Below are 14,551 nucleotides of genomic sequence, written 5' to 3' on the forward strand. Positions count from 1 at the left end.
CTCGTACACCATGCAGCATGCAGGGAAGGCAGATATGCATAATAGACCCATCTGCTCCCATAAAGTGAAACACCTGCTCAGCATCATCAGAAAATAGAGCGGCATCATTGGTGGTTTTGCCCCTTTAACCTCTCCTCAACACAAATTCATGCAGTGATCTGCTGGCCGAGCAGCACCTGGGAAAACGGGAGTTTAGACTCTGTTCTGCTCTGAATTATTTGGTAAAAGAGTCTCTTTTTTTTAACAGTATGAGGTTAAATCTGCTGTACAATTCATCCATCAACTGAGCAGCTACAGTTGCTGGTTATTACACGCAGTTCACAGCAGGCATGTCGCCTGAACTCATCGCTTTGTGACTCAGTGTGATTACACAAAATGAAAACAACGGTACGATCAGTGCAGGAGCAGACATGAACAACACACCTAACAGTCACACACACACACATACGCACGTAACGCACAATCAAACATTTCACAGTATTGATTCTCCTCTGAGTGCATTCCTCTGAATGAAAGAAGGGCTCTGACTCCAACTATTTCACAGTAAAGTAAAGGTAATAGTGTGATGTTTAGAAGCTGGGGATAAAACGCTCCTCTACAAAGAAATGAAAGAGAAAGCTGAAAGAGCCAAAGAGAAGTGGCATAAAGGGGTGACAGAGATGTGCCCCTTATTATTGAACCATAATGACTTTTTGGAATTGAAGGTTAATAACTTGTGCTGTGGACTAAACTTAAAGCACACAGTGCTGTAATTGATTCACACAAAGCACAAAGTTTGTTTTTCTCACTACTTATGTGGGTTAATGCCTTCTTGAAGTGTTGCATAATTTTTCATCTAAGGTTCGCAAAATATTACCAAACCCAGACATATCTGCTTTGTGTATGACCACAAAATCCTTCTTTGTTTCAGTAATACCTTCATAAATTGCAAAGTTACACAACTGCGTGACACTTGTCACATTTATTTTGTCCAGTGTTGTGTTTGAGAACTGCGTTTTTTTTCCTGCTGAGACAAATCCTCTCAAGTTTCTGAGCCCACAGTGATAAGTCAAAGAGGCTGACAATAGGACTGTAAATGACACCACACACTGGAATCTGTGTGTGTATGTATGTGTGTCTTTTTGTCAATGTTTAACACAGTGGGGGTCTTATGTTCACAGGAAGGAGATACCATTCACATGAGGCAGTCAGGTTCTGTGTTACAGTCTGTTGGCGGTGGGCTCTGTGGGTTACATCCAAGGTCTCTGCCGCATGTGGTGTGTACACAGAGATGAACAGTGGAAACAGATGATTGAGAGATAAAGGGACATAAAACAAACAGTAATCTTCTACACTCAGGTAGAAGTGCAGACAAAGAAGGGCTACCTCTCTTTGAGTTATCTGGATCAGGAAAGTGGGTTAGCAGTCTGATGCTTGGCAAAAAGCACAAACCCTGCTGCTGTGTCAGGGGACCTGAGCCTCAGAGAAGCGGTGCGGCCCACATAATGTGGCCCTCCTGGGGAAGAGGAGGCGTTGATAGATTGGGGAGAAAGGAACAGTGGAGGGATTTGAAGTCTCACAGAGGTAGAGGGCAGGTATAGACATGATGATAGCAACCTCTTTCCTGATCTTATAGGGGATGAGACACTTCTTTATACACTCGCACTTCATTTCTTGATTGTTTTTCTCAGCGGGACTCAATGCCATTCAGTTGATTAATAAGAACTTATGACATTTCAGCTGTTTCTGAAAATGGCAGACTTCCACTTTGGCTTATAATAAAGGTCCCATATTCTGCTCCTTTTCTGCAGTTTAATATGGATCATTGATGTCTTCATGAAATGGTAGTAACATGTTTTGGTCAAAAAGCCAATAAATCAATCACAGCAGCATTGTTTCCAGGCTCTCATGGCCCCTCTGTTCAGAACGCTCTGATTTAGTGGGCGTGACCTTCATATGTAAATGAGCCACCGCTGATACCGCCCCACTAAAACAACAGGCTAACCGCAGCTAAAGTTAGCATCCTGATGCTAACACAGAGACAGGGGGGACACTGAGGGTATCAGAGCCCTCTTTATATACACACTATAGAAATACTTAACCCATTCTTATTAATGTCTTTAGAGGGTTCAGGGGTATCTGCTCCGGTGGACCAATCAGGTCAGACTTGCTCCTGATTGGTCAAAAAAGGGAATCGCTGACGTCAGCAAATCCCCAAAATCCAAACAGCTCGTTTTAGGTCAAGATTTTATATTCACAAGCACTACTAAGTACAGGTTTTTTCATTAAATATCACATTTTGTGGGCTGGGAGGAAAGCCAAAGACCCACAAATTTCACTAAAAGACTTAAGAAAGTGATTTTTGCATAATATGGGACCTTTAAGGCTCCGAAAAAGCTTATTTGAAGGGCTATTCATGATACAATGCTACCAAATGTTTTAAATCCACATCGGACATAGTCTTGCATTTGAATACAGGGATTTGATAACTTGGTGGACGATAAATATGAACCTCTTCTGTTTTACTTGACTACACACTAAAAATAGGTCAAGAGTTGAACAGTTCTGGGTTACCCCAATTCAGAAGCTTTATCCACTTCACTATCTAAGACCGTAAGTGGAAGAGACAGGTCTGATGATGCGTGGGGGAAGTTTCCCATCTGGGAGAAACTGTGGGAAAGTATCCAGTGATTACTCCACCTCCATCTATCTCTCCATCTGTCTGTTAACCGAGTCAGTGCCAGTGACAGCCTCGCTCAGGCCAGCAAACGGAGTGTGAACAAAGCTCGTATGTGTCTGAAAATACGCAATGGACCTTGCTCAAGGAGACGTTGTTGCTTCGTCATTGTCTGAAGGTGTGTGTGTGTGAGTGTGTGAGTCTGACAGACTGCAGTTATCATGAATGACTAATGAAGAGTTGAAAACAGCAGCTTTCATTCACAGTAGAACAAAAAAAGAGGAGATTCAGACACACTGGCAGTATGTATGACTCACTTCCTGTGTGTGTGTGTGTGTGTGTGTGTGTGTGTGTGTGTGTGTGTGTGTGTGTGTGTGTGTGTGTGTGTGTGTGTGTGTGTGTGTGTGTGTGTACAAATATACTTGTTATCTATATATGCTCTCTCTGTTAACGCCTTGTTCAGTGTGAAGTCCTGTAATGAACAGAAAATATACTGTGTGTGAGTGTGTGTGTGTGTGTGTGTGTGTGTGTGTGTGTGAGGTTGGGTGGGGCTCACTTGCAGCATCAGCAGCAGACCCTCAGCTGTTAAACTGTACCCTGACACCAGCTGCCACACAAAGATGGATAGAGGCCACAAACCACACCCCAAGGCTAAAACACTTATGACAGAGGACACAAACATATATGTTCCTCACACCAAAGGAAACCCTGAGTCTATTTACAGAAAAAAAGAGGAACTGGAAGTAGATAACAATGTCTCTCGGAGCATTATTCCTTTTATCATGTTATTTTTTAGATAACTAAACCTTTAAACTATTCTTCTATTTTGGGGTTATTTTGGGGCTTTACAGGCACGTACTTAGAAGATTAGATGGTGGATAGTGAAGGAAAAAGGAAAGAGAGGTTGGGGAATGTTATGGCACATGGGCAGTGGATGGATTTGACTCAAGACCACCTGCTCTGGGAACTTCTACCTCTGAGGCGAGCTATTCAACTGCCACCCCATGTTTTATCCATTTAATCTATATTTCGAACTACTTTATGGAGCATTCCTGCCTTATTTGAAGAGAAAGCTGAAAAGAAACTGGAAGTGTTGGAAGTAGGGAGTTGGGGATGACATGCAGAAAAATGTCGAGGCTGAGAGTTAAACTGGGGACCACTGTGAAGAGGACTACTGCACCCCCTGTGTATGATGGGCTTCTAAAACTGTCTGGCAGACGACACCCTAATCCAGGGGTAGCCAACCTGTGGCTCGCAAACCGAATGTGGCTCTTTGCCTTTTGGTGTGCGGCTCTTCGATCCATTCCTAAAAGAAATATATAGAACTATATATTGTTATGAGTAGTGGTGTGCTGGTCAATCTAAAATATTGATATATTGATGCCTACGTTGGGATCAGTATTAATCAATACTTGGGTGATGAGATTTATACTTAAGTTTCGGTTTCCTTTCTCTACATGTGCTCCTCTCAATCGCTCATGTGCTCATATCTATCAATCTATCAATCTATCTTTCTATCTATCTATCTATCTATCTATCTATCTATCTATCTAGATAGATAGATAGAAAGATGGATGGAAACATATTGATTATCTTTTTATGTAATTTCATTTATGTGTGAGAGGAAGTGCGTTTGTAAGACCATGTGTGTGATGTGGCTCTCTGTAGTACCACAGTAATTTTTGTGGCTCTGGGTCTCTGACTGGTTGGCCACCCCTGCCCTAATTTTTCAAGTTTAAATCAAATCTTCAACAGTGTAAAAGAACATTTGGCTTTAACTTTACAGGGACTCAAACTAGTAACTTTAAATCATATCATGAACCAAAGAAGTCTTTCTTATTATCTCAAAGGTTGAACGAGTGCAGGGGCAGTGGTGACATTTTAAACACATAGAAATATGACTAACACTTTCTCCTTATATTATCATCATAGTTTTGGCTCTTACATTCAAGTCAGTAAGCATATTCGATCGTAAAACAAAAATTGAAAGTAAGAGGACAGAAACATTAGATAATTTGTGGTTTTGCCTGAAATATTATCTTATCTTAAAAGCTCTTTTTGTTTGATCTAAACTGACTACACACACTGCATGCCATCAGAGCTCTGCAATGAAAAACTGCATGAAGTTTGATAGTAAAAACATGTCGAAAACTTAAAGAACTACTACCAGAAACTATAAACTTTACCTCGAAAACACCAGGTTTGTCCTTGCCAAAGTCAAAAGCCTTGAACGGTTTCTCCAGCATTTCCGGTCAGAGAGACTGAAATACAACAAGAATGTGAGGCAAAGGGCAGTCCTGGTGTCTGCACAGAAGAATCAACGCAGGATGACACCCGTGCACCATGAGACCAATTGGTGTGTCAGCAGGAGCGGGTCAGATGAAATAAGAAGAAAACCGAGAGCTTCAGGGCTTTTCAGTCCCCAAATCTAGTGAACAAATCCTCAGTTTATTCTTAGCTTGTGAACTTTTGCTCTGCGGAAAAGAACAAATTAAAAGCTGGGATAGATTAACATTGTATAACAGTAAGGATCTTACTGGAATTACATCAGTTACTGGTAAATTCCCCCATCAACAAGCGGCCTATTGTGTGACAACAAACTTCAACATAACCGTGTCTCTTTGCATAAGATGACAACAGATGAGTGTGTTTGTGTGTGATTGTTACAGTGGCATAATCTTTCTTTATTGGAACAATGCTGATTTATTCTCTCTTTCACCGCTTATTAGGCAAACAGTCCGGTCATTACCATGGATACAACAGCGGGACAGTGGTAACATTTTTGCTCACAGCTTGAAGATATTGAGATTGAACAATCTGTGCTCACACAGAGGCCAAGTAGTAGATAAACTCACACAGCCTTAGTAATAAAGACGTTAAACATTTGCTCATTAAAACATCCTTCAGCATACCAAGAAAGCCTCCAAGCAGAGAGCTCAGCTTTGAGTGAGAGGACTGGTCTTCACGGGGGTGAAGTTGTCCCTGGCATCCCCCCCTGCACCCCTGCAGTGCTCAACCTGTGCAGAAACCTTGGAGGGTGTGCACATACTTTCAAGTTCAGCCAGGTTGAAGCACTACCAAATGGTCTGACATGAATTCGGAAGATTTGTGCTGAAAATCAGATTCCTGCCTCACAGGACTCCATGCAGCCCATGCTTGCCAACTTTGACACATAGGATGTGTTCTCTTTTAAGAAGGCCCTTCAGCCCTGCATTTCATGCCCTAGCATTGGCCTCCGTTTCAGACTTCTGTGCAGTGATGGCCCATTGTTCTCTGGGTACACAGGGCTGCCTTGAGAGTGAGATTCAGAGGGGTAGGGAGGGAGCTGGCATTCTCTGAAAGCAACTCTTTTCTCACTGGGTCTGAGAGGTACTTCCTCTTTCCCTGGCAAAAGTGTCGTCCTTGAAACATCTATATGTCCTCTCTCCTTCCTCTGTGTGTGAGTGTGCACGTGGGGATGCAAACATATGCTTGCATAAGGAGGCATCACAGTTTTCTGCCAGGCCACATTAAACACCAGGAGAGGCCACACTGAGTGGCTGCTTACAGTGCTAGATCTGTAAACTATAAACCATACATCCGAGCATCTGGAGAACACATATCAGGTTCACAGCATCTTAGAGCGGGGAGAGGTAGCACCAGGAGGCATCAATTTTCACTGACACAAGCAAAATGTGCCTCATACCTCATCTGAATATGCACAAAAATCAAGCCAATTTTGGAAAACCTGTTGTGATCCACATCACATCATCTTTATTTCAAGTTGTGAGTTGCTGCAGAGCTGGTGGGATCATTCTTCCAAGGTTGGTGAGTATATATAAGGCAAAGTAACACCTTTGCCTTGGTTGTTAGGCACCGCCCTCTTGGCTATGGCTGCCTTTTGCAGCAGCTCTCTGTTCTATGTCCTAATTTTTTTGTCTTATTTTCCTAATCTTTGTATTTGGAGTGGATCATTGCTTTGTATGGATCATTTGTTGGTCATGGACACCAACCTTTTTGTGGCTTCAGTGATATTTTTACTACTTTTGCTCCTGTGTTTGTCTGGAGATCCTACATGTAACCATGGCTGCATTGTTTACATGTGAACTCAGCTGTTAGCAGCCTGTAGCATGTCAATGCTAACTGGTGTAAGGCCTGATGTCTTCCCACAAGGTGAGGAGAAGGAGGTGAGGATGGTTCTCAGGTGTGAGCTAAGAAGTGATGACATGGACCTGTCCTTCCATCCATCATTATTGGGAACATAAGATCTATCTCCAATAAGATGGACGAGCTAGCTGTGCTAACCCAGCAACAGAGGGAATACCAGAGGGCAAAGTAGCATCATGCTATTCACAGACATGGCTAACTGAGCTAACACCAGACACCAACGCCACATTGGAAGAGCTTCACCTGCTCTGAGCAGACAGGATCCAGGAGACAGAGATGGAGCATGACTGAAGAAGCTCAGTCCTGGACCCTGTGGAGGTGGAGGCTGGCTGAACTGGAGAATGATGGACAAGCTGTCATCATCTATTTTCTTATGGACCCTTTTGCACTTACTATACACTTTCTTACTTTTGTTTTCTTGATTGCTGCTGTGACTTCAATTTCGTTGTACTTGTTACAATGACAATAAAGTTCTATTCTATTCTATTCTATTCTATTCTATTCTATTCTATTCTATTCTATTCTACATTTTCCAAACTGAGTTTTAGCCACTGGTGTGTTCAGCTTGGATACTCTCTGGTGAGGATGTGTGGATCTACAGGGTGGAGAAAGGCAGAGAACCAAAACCAACCAAACCACAGCCCAAAAGCTCTTAAAGCTTGTACTCAACACAAATGGCCGACTCCCAGCCCTCGCCATACACTGCAGCATGCTCGGAGAGAGTGTGGGTGGATGGGTGTGCCCATCACACACACATTACCACTTCCTGGCCCTGCATAGCTGGAGCTAGCCACAGTAGTGTGGACTAGTAGGGACCAACCTTGAGTTAAACATTATGCACGGTGTCGAAATAGAAGACATTCCTGCCCCACCTCCATAGAAATAATAACCACAACAACCAGCGCTCCTTCTGCAGGCCTGGGTGGCTTCGGCTGAGACAGCAGTGCCAACAGGGGACTGAGATACAGAGACCCATTGGTGGTCTTGTGCACCAGGAAGGAGGGATGCAGAAAGCAGATGCATTTTCAACTCGGGCGGTGGATGGACAGCATGGCTGGAGAATGGATTTCAGGACAAATGCATGTAATCTTTACCTCGGTTTCTCATTCTCTGTCCACTCTCAGGCTGCATAAGTCTGATAGTTCATGACCCACACACTGCAGAATGAATCAGCAACCTCAAACTAGAGCAGGCCTGTCACTCAAAATTTTCTGGGCTTTTGAATTTGATCCACTGAGAAACAATAACCTGAGTGGATTTAATACATCACATCTGAACTGGACGTCTGACAGCATTTAAAACTTTAAATCTTTAATTTGCATAACTGATTTATGTTATTAAGCATATAGTCTGCAGAAATCCCCAGAATCTGAATGATGGAGATTAATAAAAGCAGTGATTTAGCCTTCGAAAATAAAGCTCTTGGCTTTACTTGCCTCCAGCCTCCATGGAGGCTCATTAACACACACGCACAAACTCATAATGTCATGTTCTAATTTTTCTCTATTCAAAGGCTGCTTTGAGTATACCTTTGACGATAATCACACAAATTAAAGCTACATTTTTGAGCTAATCAAATGTGATTAGAGCCACTTTTTAAGTCTTCAAATACAAACACTGTACATATTTTCTTAACCATTCTTTCATATTTACACTATTCATTGTAATCTGTTTATTTTCAGTGCTTATTTTATCCTAAGTTTTTATTCAACTGCACTTCATGTTTGATAGCAGGGCATGCAAGGTAATTCCTCACTGCTATCTTTTCTCTCGCGGACACCCAATTTCTCTGCCTGCATGCATACAAATGAGTGTGCAAAACAAAGTTGGCGCTCCTCGCTTTGGGTTCAGTCCAACACGGGAGTGCTTCTCTATCAGCTGTCCGAGCCCTGTGCGTTTCATTCTCTGATAACGCAAACAACCCGAAATTCCACAAAAAGCACCTTTACATGCAAACATTTACATAAGAGGCTCAAATGCTGGCACTAAACACACACACTCACACACACACACACACACACACACACACACACACACACACACACACACACACACACACACACACACACACACACACACACACACATGGTTTCCGCTGGCACAGTGAAAATAGGGTACTTTCACAGCAAGCTGGCTTGCTTCATTGAAATGCCACAGGCTGGTTCCACGGTGGCACTGAGGGGAGCCGGAGGAGAGTCCCAGAGTCTGAAAGAGGATCATTAGCATTGGCAACAAAGGCAGGGACACAAATTAAAGTTGTATGAGAACGAGTGGAGAGCAGATTACAGCATTAAGGAAGCAGTGATTGTTGTCATGAATAGACAGGAAGGCTTTAGCAATAGGAGTAAGGGGTGGTCAACCTCTTTGGTTATCCTTATTTTAAATGAGCACATATAATATGATGTCAGATAAGTCATGAATTCTTAAACCGACTTCTCTTTGTCTCATCCTTATAAGACAATCATCAAAACAAGCCAGACAACTCACGAGATCATACACTCCTCTGTGAAACACCACATTAATACAGCAGCTCCCTCAGGAAGTGCTCAGTGTGTGTTTTTGGCCTTTACCAGCTTGTGTGTCAAATATGATCTCCTGTTTCTTCCTCAGACACCAGATCAGGCTAATTCTGACTGCAGATCAATACCGCGGAGCGTGCCTTTTTCTCGACGGATTAGCTGTGTTTTCCTGTGACATGAATTATAAACAACTGGTACAGATAGACTGACAATGTGTTTGCCTCACACAGAACACGTAGAGAGGGATTCAGACAGTGAATGAGAGGGACAGAATCAATACTCCATCTTTTCCATTCACCATATTGCACCATTAACATTCCTTAAGTATCCTCTTACAATTGAGTCCCCCCCACTCCCCCTCTCTTTTCCTCACTCTCTGTTCAGCACACACCTCTATCCAACAATACCAGAGCAATCTCTGAACATCCAAACGTGTTTACAGGTGCGAAATCCAGCTTTGGTTACTCTTTAACAACCACAGTGACCGAAACCTGGGAGTTTTCCCGGTTGGAAAATCCCAATACTGGGACTCTTGAGTAAAAGTGGAGTGACAAAGTTTACACAGACAAGTGTGTGCTTAACAGAGAGACACAGAAGAGACAGACTGAGGGAGAACTTTCCAATAAAACAGTATAATGTGGCTTACAAGAAAAAAAAATGACAGGTTAGATTTGAAGTCCCTTTGAGGCTGTCTGAACGCCGACAAACAGAAGCTAACATGAAGCAGATGCTGACATGAGAGCTTAGCAGAGAGGAAAGGGAAAAATGTATGGAGAGATCTGACGGGGATAAACACACAATAGCTTCATGTCTGACCCATTTCTGAACTTTAGGATGGAGCCAACTTGGCCTTTTTTGTGCAGGTCATTCCCATAAAACACAACTGGGCCACAGACAGAAAGTGACTGCAGAGAGGAGGTAGCTTTTGTCAAATTAAAAACACGCCATAATGAAAAAAAAATTTCATGCAATAACCATCTGAAAGAACCAGCATCACAACCATTTTTGAACCATTAAGAATTATTAAAACAATATCACAGCAGATAAGGGGACAGTTAACATTTCAAAGTTACAACCAAACACAAACACAGTTATGTCTCTGTAGGAATATTGAAGTTCTCTGCTTAGAGTCGAGTAAAATGCTAAGTAGTTACAAACACTGCAATTAACAGCTTTGATTTGAGAACCTGAACGCAGCAGCACAGCTCCCCAATGCTTTGTAATTAAAATGTGTGAGGAAGCGAAAGCAGGGTAGACTCTCTCTGATGCCTTCAGAACAAGATTAAAAGTATGCCAAATAAGTTTAGAGGGGGAGACATCAGTCAGGGTTGTAAACAGAGAATCCCCAGCAGCGTGTGTGCTTGCATTACTGTGTTTGCGTGTGTGTGTGTGTGTGTGTGTGTGTGTGTGTGTGTGTGTTTGTTGTGTGCATGTGTGTGTTGATAACTGACGAACAATCAGACTCTACCTGTGATGTGTCCAGGAAAACGCTCTTTCTGAACTTCCCTCGCCGTATCTCCATTTCAAGGGCAGAGCCGCGGGCGACGGTAGCTCTCGCTGTTTGGTTTCGGCAAAACATCGTCTCCGCTTTTTTTTTTCTGGCAACTTCACAGAAAAGTCCCGAGCAAGCAGAGCGTAAAGGGAAAAGGAACTTAAAGCGGGAGATATCGCTTCGAAAAACTGCAAAAACAGACGAGCGCTGATCCAGGCGGCGGCACAAAATAGTCCCACCGGGGGAAACTCCCGGGAGGTTTTTAGGCAAACCCTGAATCAAAAAACTGACGTTTGCTCTGATGTTGGAACCGACACGGGAGCAAGCCAAGTCTGAGGAGAAAAACAAACAAAAACACGGAGTCTTCCTCTCCCACAGCTGACTTTTCACTTTTCCACACACGCTGCCCCTTGCGCGTCCCACAGTGACACACTGACTGACACCCCATGTGGAACAGCTGAGACCTAACTTTGCCCTGTGCTGTCCCCCATCCGGAGACCTCTACCGGTGATGAGTCTGTACTTTACTGAGATTTACAAGTGCAATGTCTCAAATACAGGCTTGTTTGTGGATGGTGTATGACACAAAATCCATCCAGATATAAAGAATAAAATTTAACAGCCTGTGCGAAATAGACAAAAGAATAAGTCTGGTTAGTGACTATCTTTATTTTTGTTTGACTTTAAGTTTTGGGTACATAATTCAAGTCTTCAAACTTTTTAAAGCTTAAAACGATCATAAAACTAATTTTTCAAATTTCTTATTGAAATTCCCTCTAGGAATCAAAAACTGGAAGCATCAACCTGCAATTACAATTTAGCCCAATTACTATCAACAAAATAAGGTTGGAACCTTGCTTTTCTCTTCAGACACAAGTTATTCTTGACAGGTAACAACTCCATGAAAAAAAACACAAGAACAAGATGTAAAAAAGAGTTCTACAAGGATTCAACCTGATGTGTTTACATTTTTTTTTCTCACCAGAATAAATACATGGTGTCAAATAAAAAGGAAATCTCAGTGGGTTGTTGAGTCTTGTAGCCTGTCATTGGCTTGTGTTGATTTTGTTGTATTTCTTGTTATATTTCTTTTCTAGCACCGTATTCTTGTCATGAATATTTGCAGTTAAAATGTAAACACTCTTCTTCTTCTTTTTTTTTTTTTTTAATTGCTGCATGTTTTTGGTCATCTCATCCAACACTTTCCTGTCAAAGTGGTTACAGACAGAAAAATAACCACAGAGAAATTATCAGACTTTATTGTAATGGTCTTGCCTGATTTTGTAGGTTGTACAAAAGGCACCGTTATTCATTTCACTCTGTTTTATAACCCCCTTAAACTCCTCACAGAAGCTTTAAAGAGATACCAGATATAAAAATTAACTGGCTTAAAAAAAAATCTATTCAGTGTATGGAATGGATAAGCTACTCAATGAGAATCCCCTTTTCTGTAATATCTGTCTTAGCAGCTGCAAAGTGTGGGCTTTGCTGTTGCGTTAAAGAACTGTATTTACAAGCTTCTCCAAGAGAGCATGAAGATCCAGCAGGAATGTGGATCACAGCCTGCGTCGGCACCAGGACTTTACTCAACATGCTGTGAGAGGAATTCGAGAAGGTCAGAAAGTCACCAGAGATCGGCCTCACAAAGCAGAGGTTGCGCTGACAGACAGTGAGTGAGGTCTGCTGGGAAGTCCCAGCTTCATGCAGACACTTAAACACAATAAGAAGCACTGAATGCACACATAAGAGCTCACATTTAACCGTGGAGCCTTAGAGTCACAAACTCTGCATCCTTGACTTATGACAGCACTCTCACTCATGCATTAACTGACTGATTGCCTGAAATGCTTAAATGTCACAGCTCTTTAAGTTTCTTTCCTTGAAACAGAATTTTAAATTAACATTTTCTCTGTATTTGGATACCGTATACTTCCAACCACTGCCAGTAGTACAAACTCAAACGAGAGTCAAGAAACATTCATAGCCATCCATAAATGTAAAATCATCATATCATTTATGGGTGAGAATAGATGCATTACGTTAACAACAGAGTTTATGTTATTGAGAGTCAACATTCATTAGGATTTGATTTACAACTCAAAAAGTTTCAAAAGGTAGGTTTTTAACTCTAAAAATGTAAACTCTGCCATAATGTGCCTGTGAGCAATTTGTGTTAATCTCCATTTGAATGCCAGCAGTCTAAATACTGCTACCTGTTGTCTGTTTACAAACCATAAAATTCAAATTTGGTGTTGGTTTATGTGCCTGGTTGTGTTCCTCAAAACAAATAGAGGCATAAACAGTAAAACAGTTGTTGTATCTTCCATACAGCAGATCACATACCGCTGACAGGATAGACTAAACTCTTACAAATTGTGGGTAATAGTCCAAAGTGAGCTTTTCCTGTAAGAAAAGAGAAACATGAATTCCCCTCCTCTGAGGTTAATGTTGTCTGCACCCCAGTTTTCACCATGCACTGATGACTGCGTTTCATGCTCAGTCTCTATGGAGAGAGACCCTGTGAAGCCTCCGTCTCTCTAATCTCTCCCCAGACTCTTATTTAGGAGCAGGATGTTTGTTGGTGTTGGGAGCCTGAGTAAATAGCTGAAGGCGTTGTAACTCATGCAGCAATGTGATCTTGCTCGGATATCTGTCTGTTTCCTAGAAGGGACTATGTGAAATGCAGATTATGTTTACATGCCTCATGCTGCTGTGGTCAGTAGGGGGTAGACAGTCTCAGAGGGGAACAGCGCTTTCCCAAGCTCAGTCTGACCCCCTTTTAACTCCTCACTGGGCTGCACCGAGCCCTTTGGGCAGCTCAGTTTGCTGCAGTCAGGCAGGCAATGGGCTTATGTGCAGCCTGTGCTGTGGCAGATTTTAAACCCATCTGCAGGGGGAAGATAGGTCTGGTTTATCGCCCCTCGTTTATAGAGCATATTCTGTTTGTAAATCCCACAAACTACATTTCCTTCTGTTACCGTTTCTCTTTTCTCTCCTGCTTTTTTTTCTCCTTTTGCCCACACAAATGCACACAAACAGCCAGAGACAAAAGTGACTGTTAGCAGGCAGGGAGAATCAAATACAGCAGTTAACACTGGCACAGACACAGTGGGCTATAAAATGCAGACCACAGTCAGTACACAAACAAAGAGGCCGCTCTTTACACAGACAGCAACGGCTGTGAAGCAGCTGGAGGAAGATCACATGGTATGAAAGACAGCGGACAATCATGCTGTTAGACTGCACCACAAATTCCTATGCTGTATTACTCTCTCTCAGCACAAACGTACTGTATATATTTATGATCAGATGCCATCAGCTCATAACCAGAGGAGCGTGTGTAAGCAGGCAGCAAATCATCAGTAGAGGAAATATGGGAAATCTGTTTTCGTGGAACAAATGTGCTACAGGCTCAGCAGAATGGCTGTGGCTGCTTCCACTGTAATTACATGTGTTTAGCTATATGCTAAATATAAGCTCATACATAGTATATGTAATCGTTGCCTTACTCTCTCTACTGATCCTCTACGTTATTAAACCTCAGGCGTTCCAGGATCAGTTTTCAGAACAAAAATTCATTACACTAAAGTCAGTTAAGTCAGCTGCCATACCACGAAAACATATTGTCTGAAATACTTTAATATAGAATTTGATCTCTGGATATTTAAAGAACATTTTGTTAGCATTTAAGGCTCACACATTGAGTATAGCTCTTGTCATCAAAGCTAAGAAAAAAACG

General features: G+C 42.2%; 1 protein-coding gene across 2 annotated transcripts in view; it reads right to left on the reverse strand.

Annotated features, from left to right (window-relative positions):
• Nucleotides 1-11,246, reverse strand: part of rtkna (rhotekin a) — a 69,351-nt gene extending 58,105 nt beyond the window's left edge. For both annotated transcript variants that reach the window (XM_074670534.1, XM_074670538.1), the window contains exon 1: nt 10,790-11,246. In XM_074670534.1, coding sequence (XP_074526635.1) covers nt 10,790-10,900 — 111 coding nt within the window. In that variant the 5' untranslated portion in view covers nt 10,901-11,246. The remainder of the gene's footprint in view (nt 1-10,789) is intronic.
• Between the last annotated feature and the right edge of the window lie 3,305 nt (nt 11,247-14,551).

This window comes from Halichoeres trimaculatus, unplaced genomic scaffold (assembly GCF_033239565.1).
Source record: "Halichoeres trimaculatus isolate MK-OKI-2021-1 unplaced genomic scaffold, fHalTri1.1 fHalTri1_scaffold_5, whole genome shotgun sequence".
Taxonomy (NCBI): Eukaryota; Metazoa; Chordata; class Actinopteri; order Labriformes; family Labridae; genus Halichoeres; species Halichoeres trimaculatus.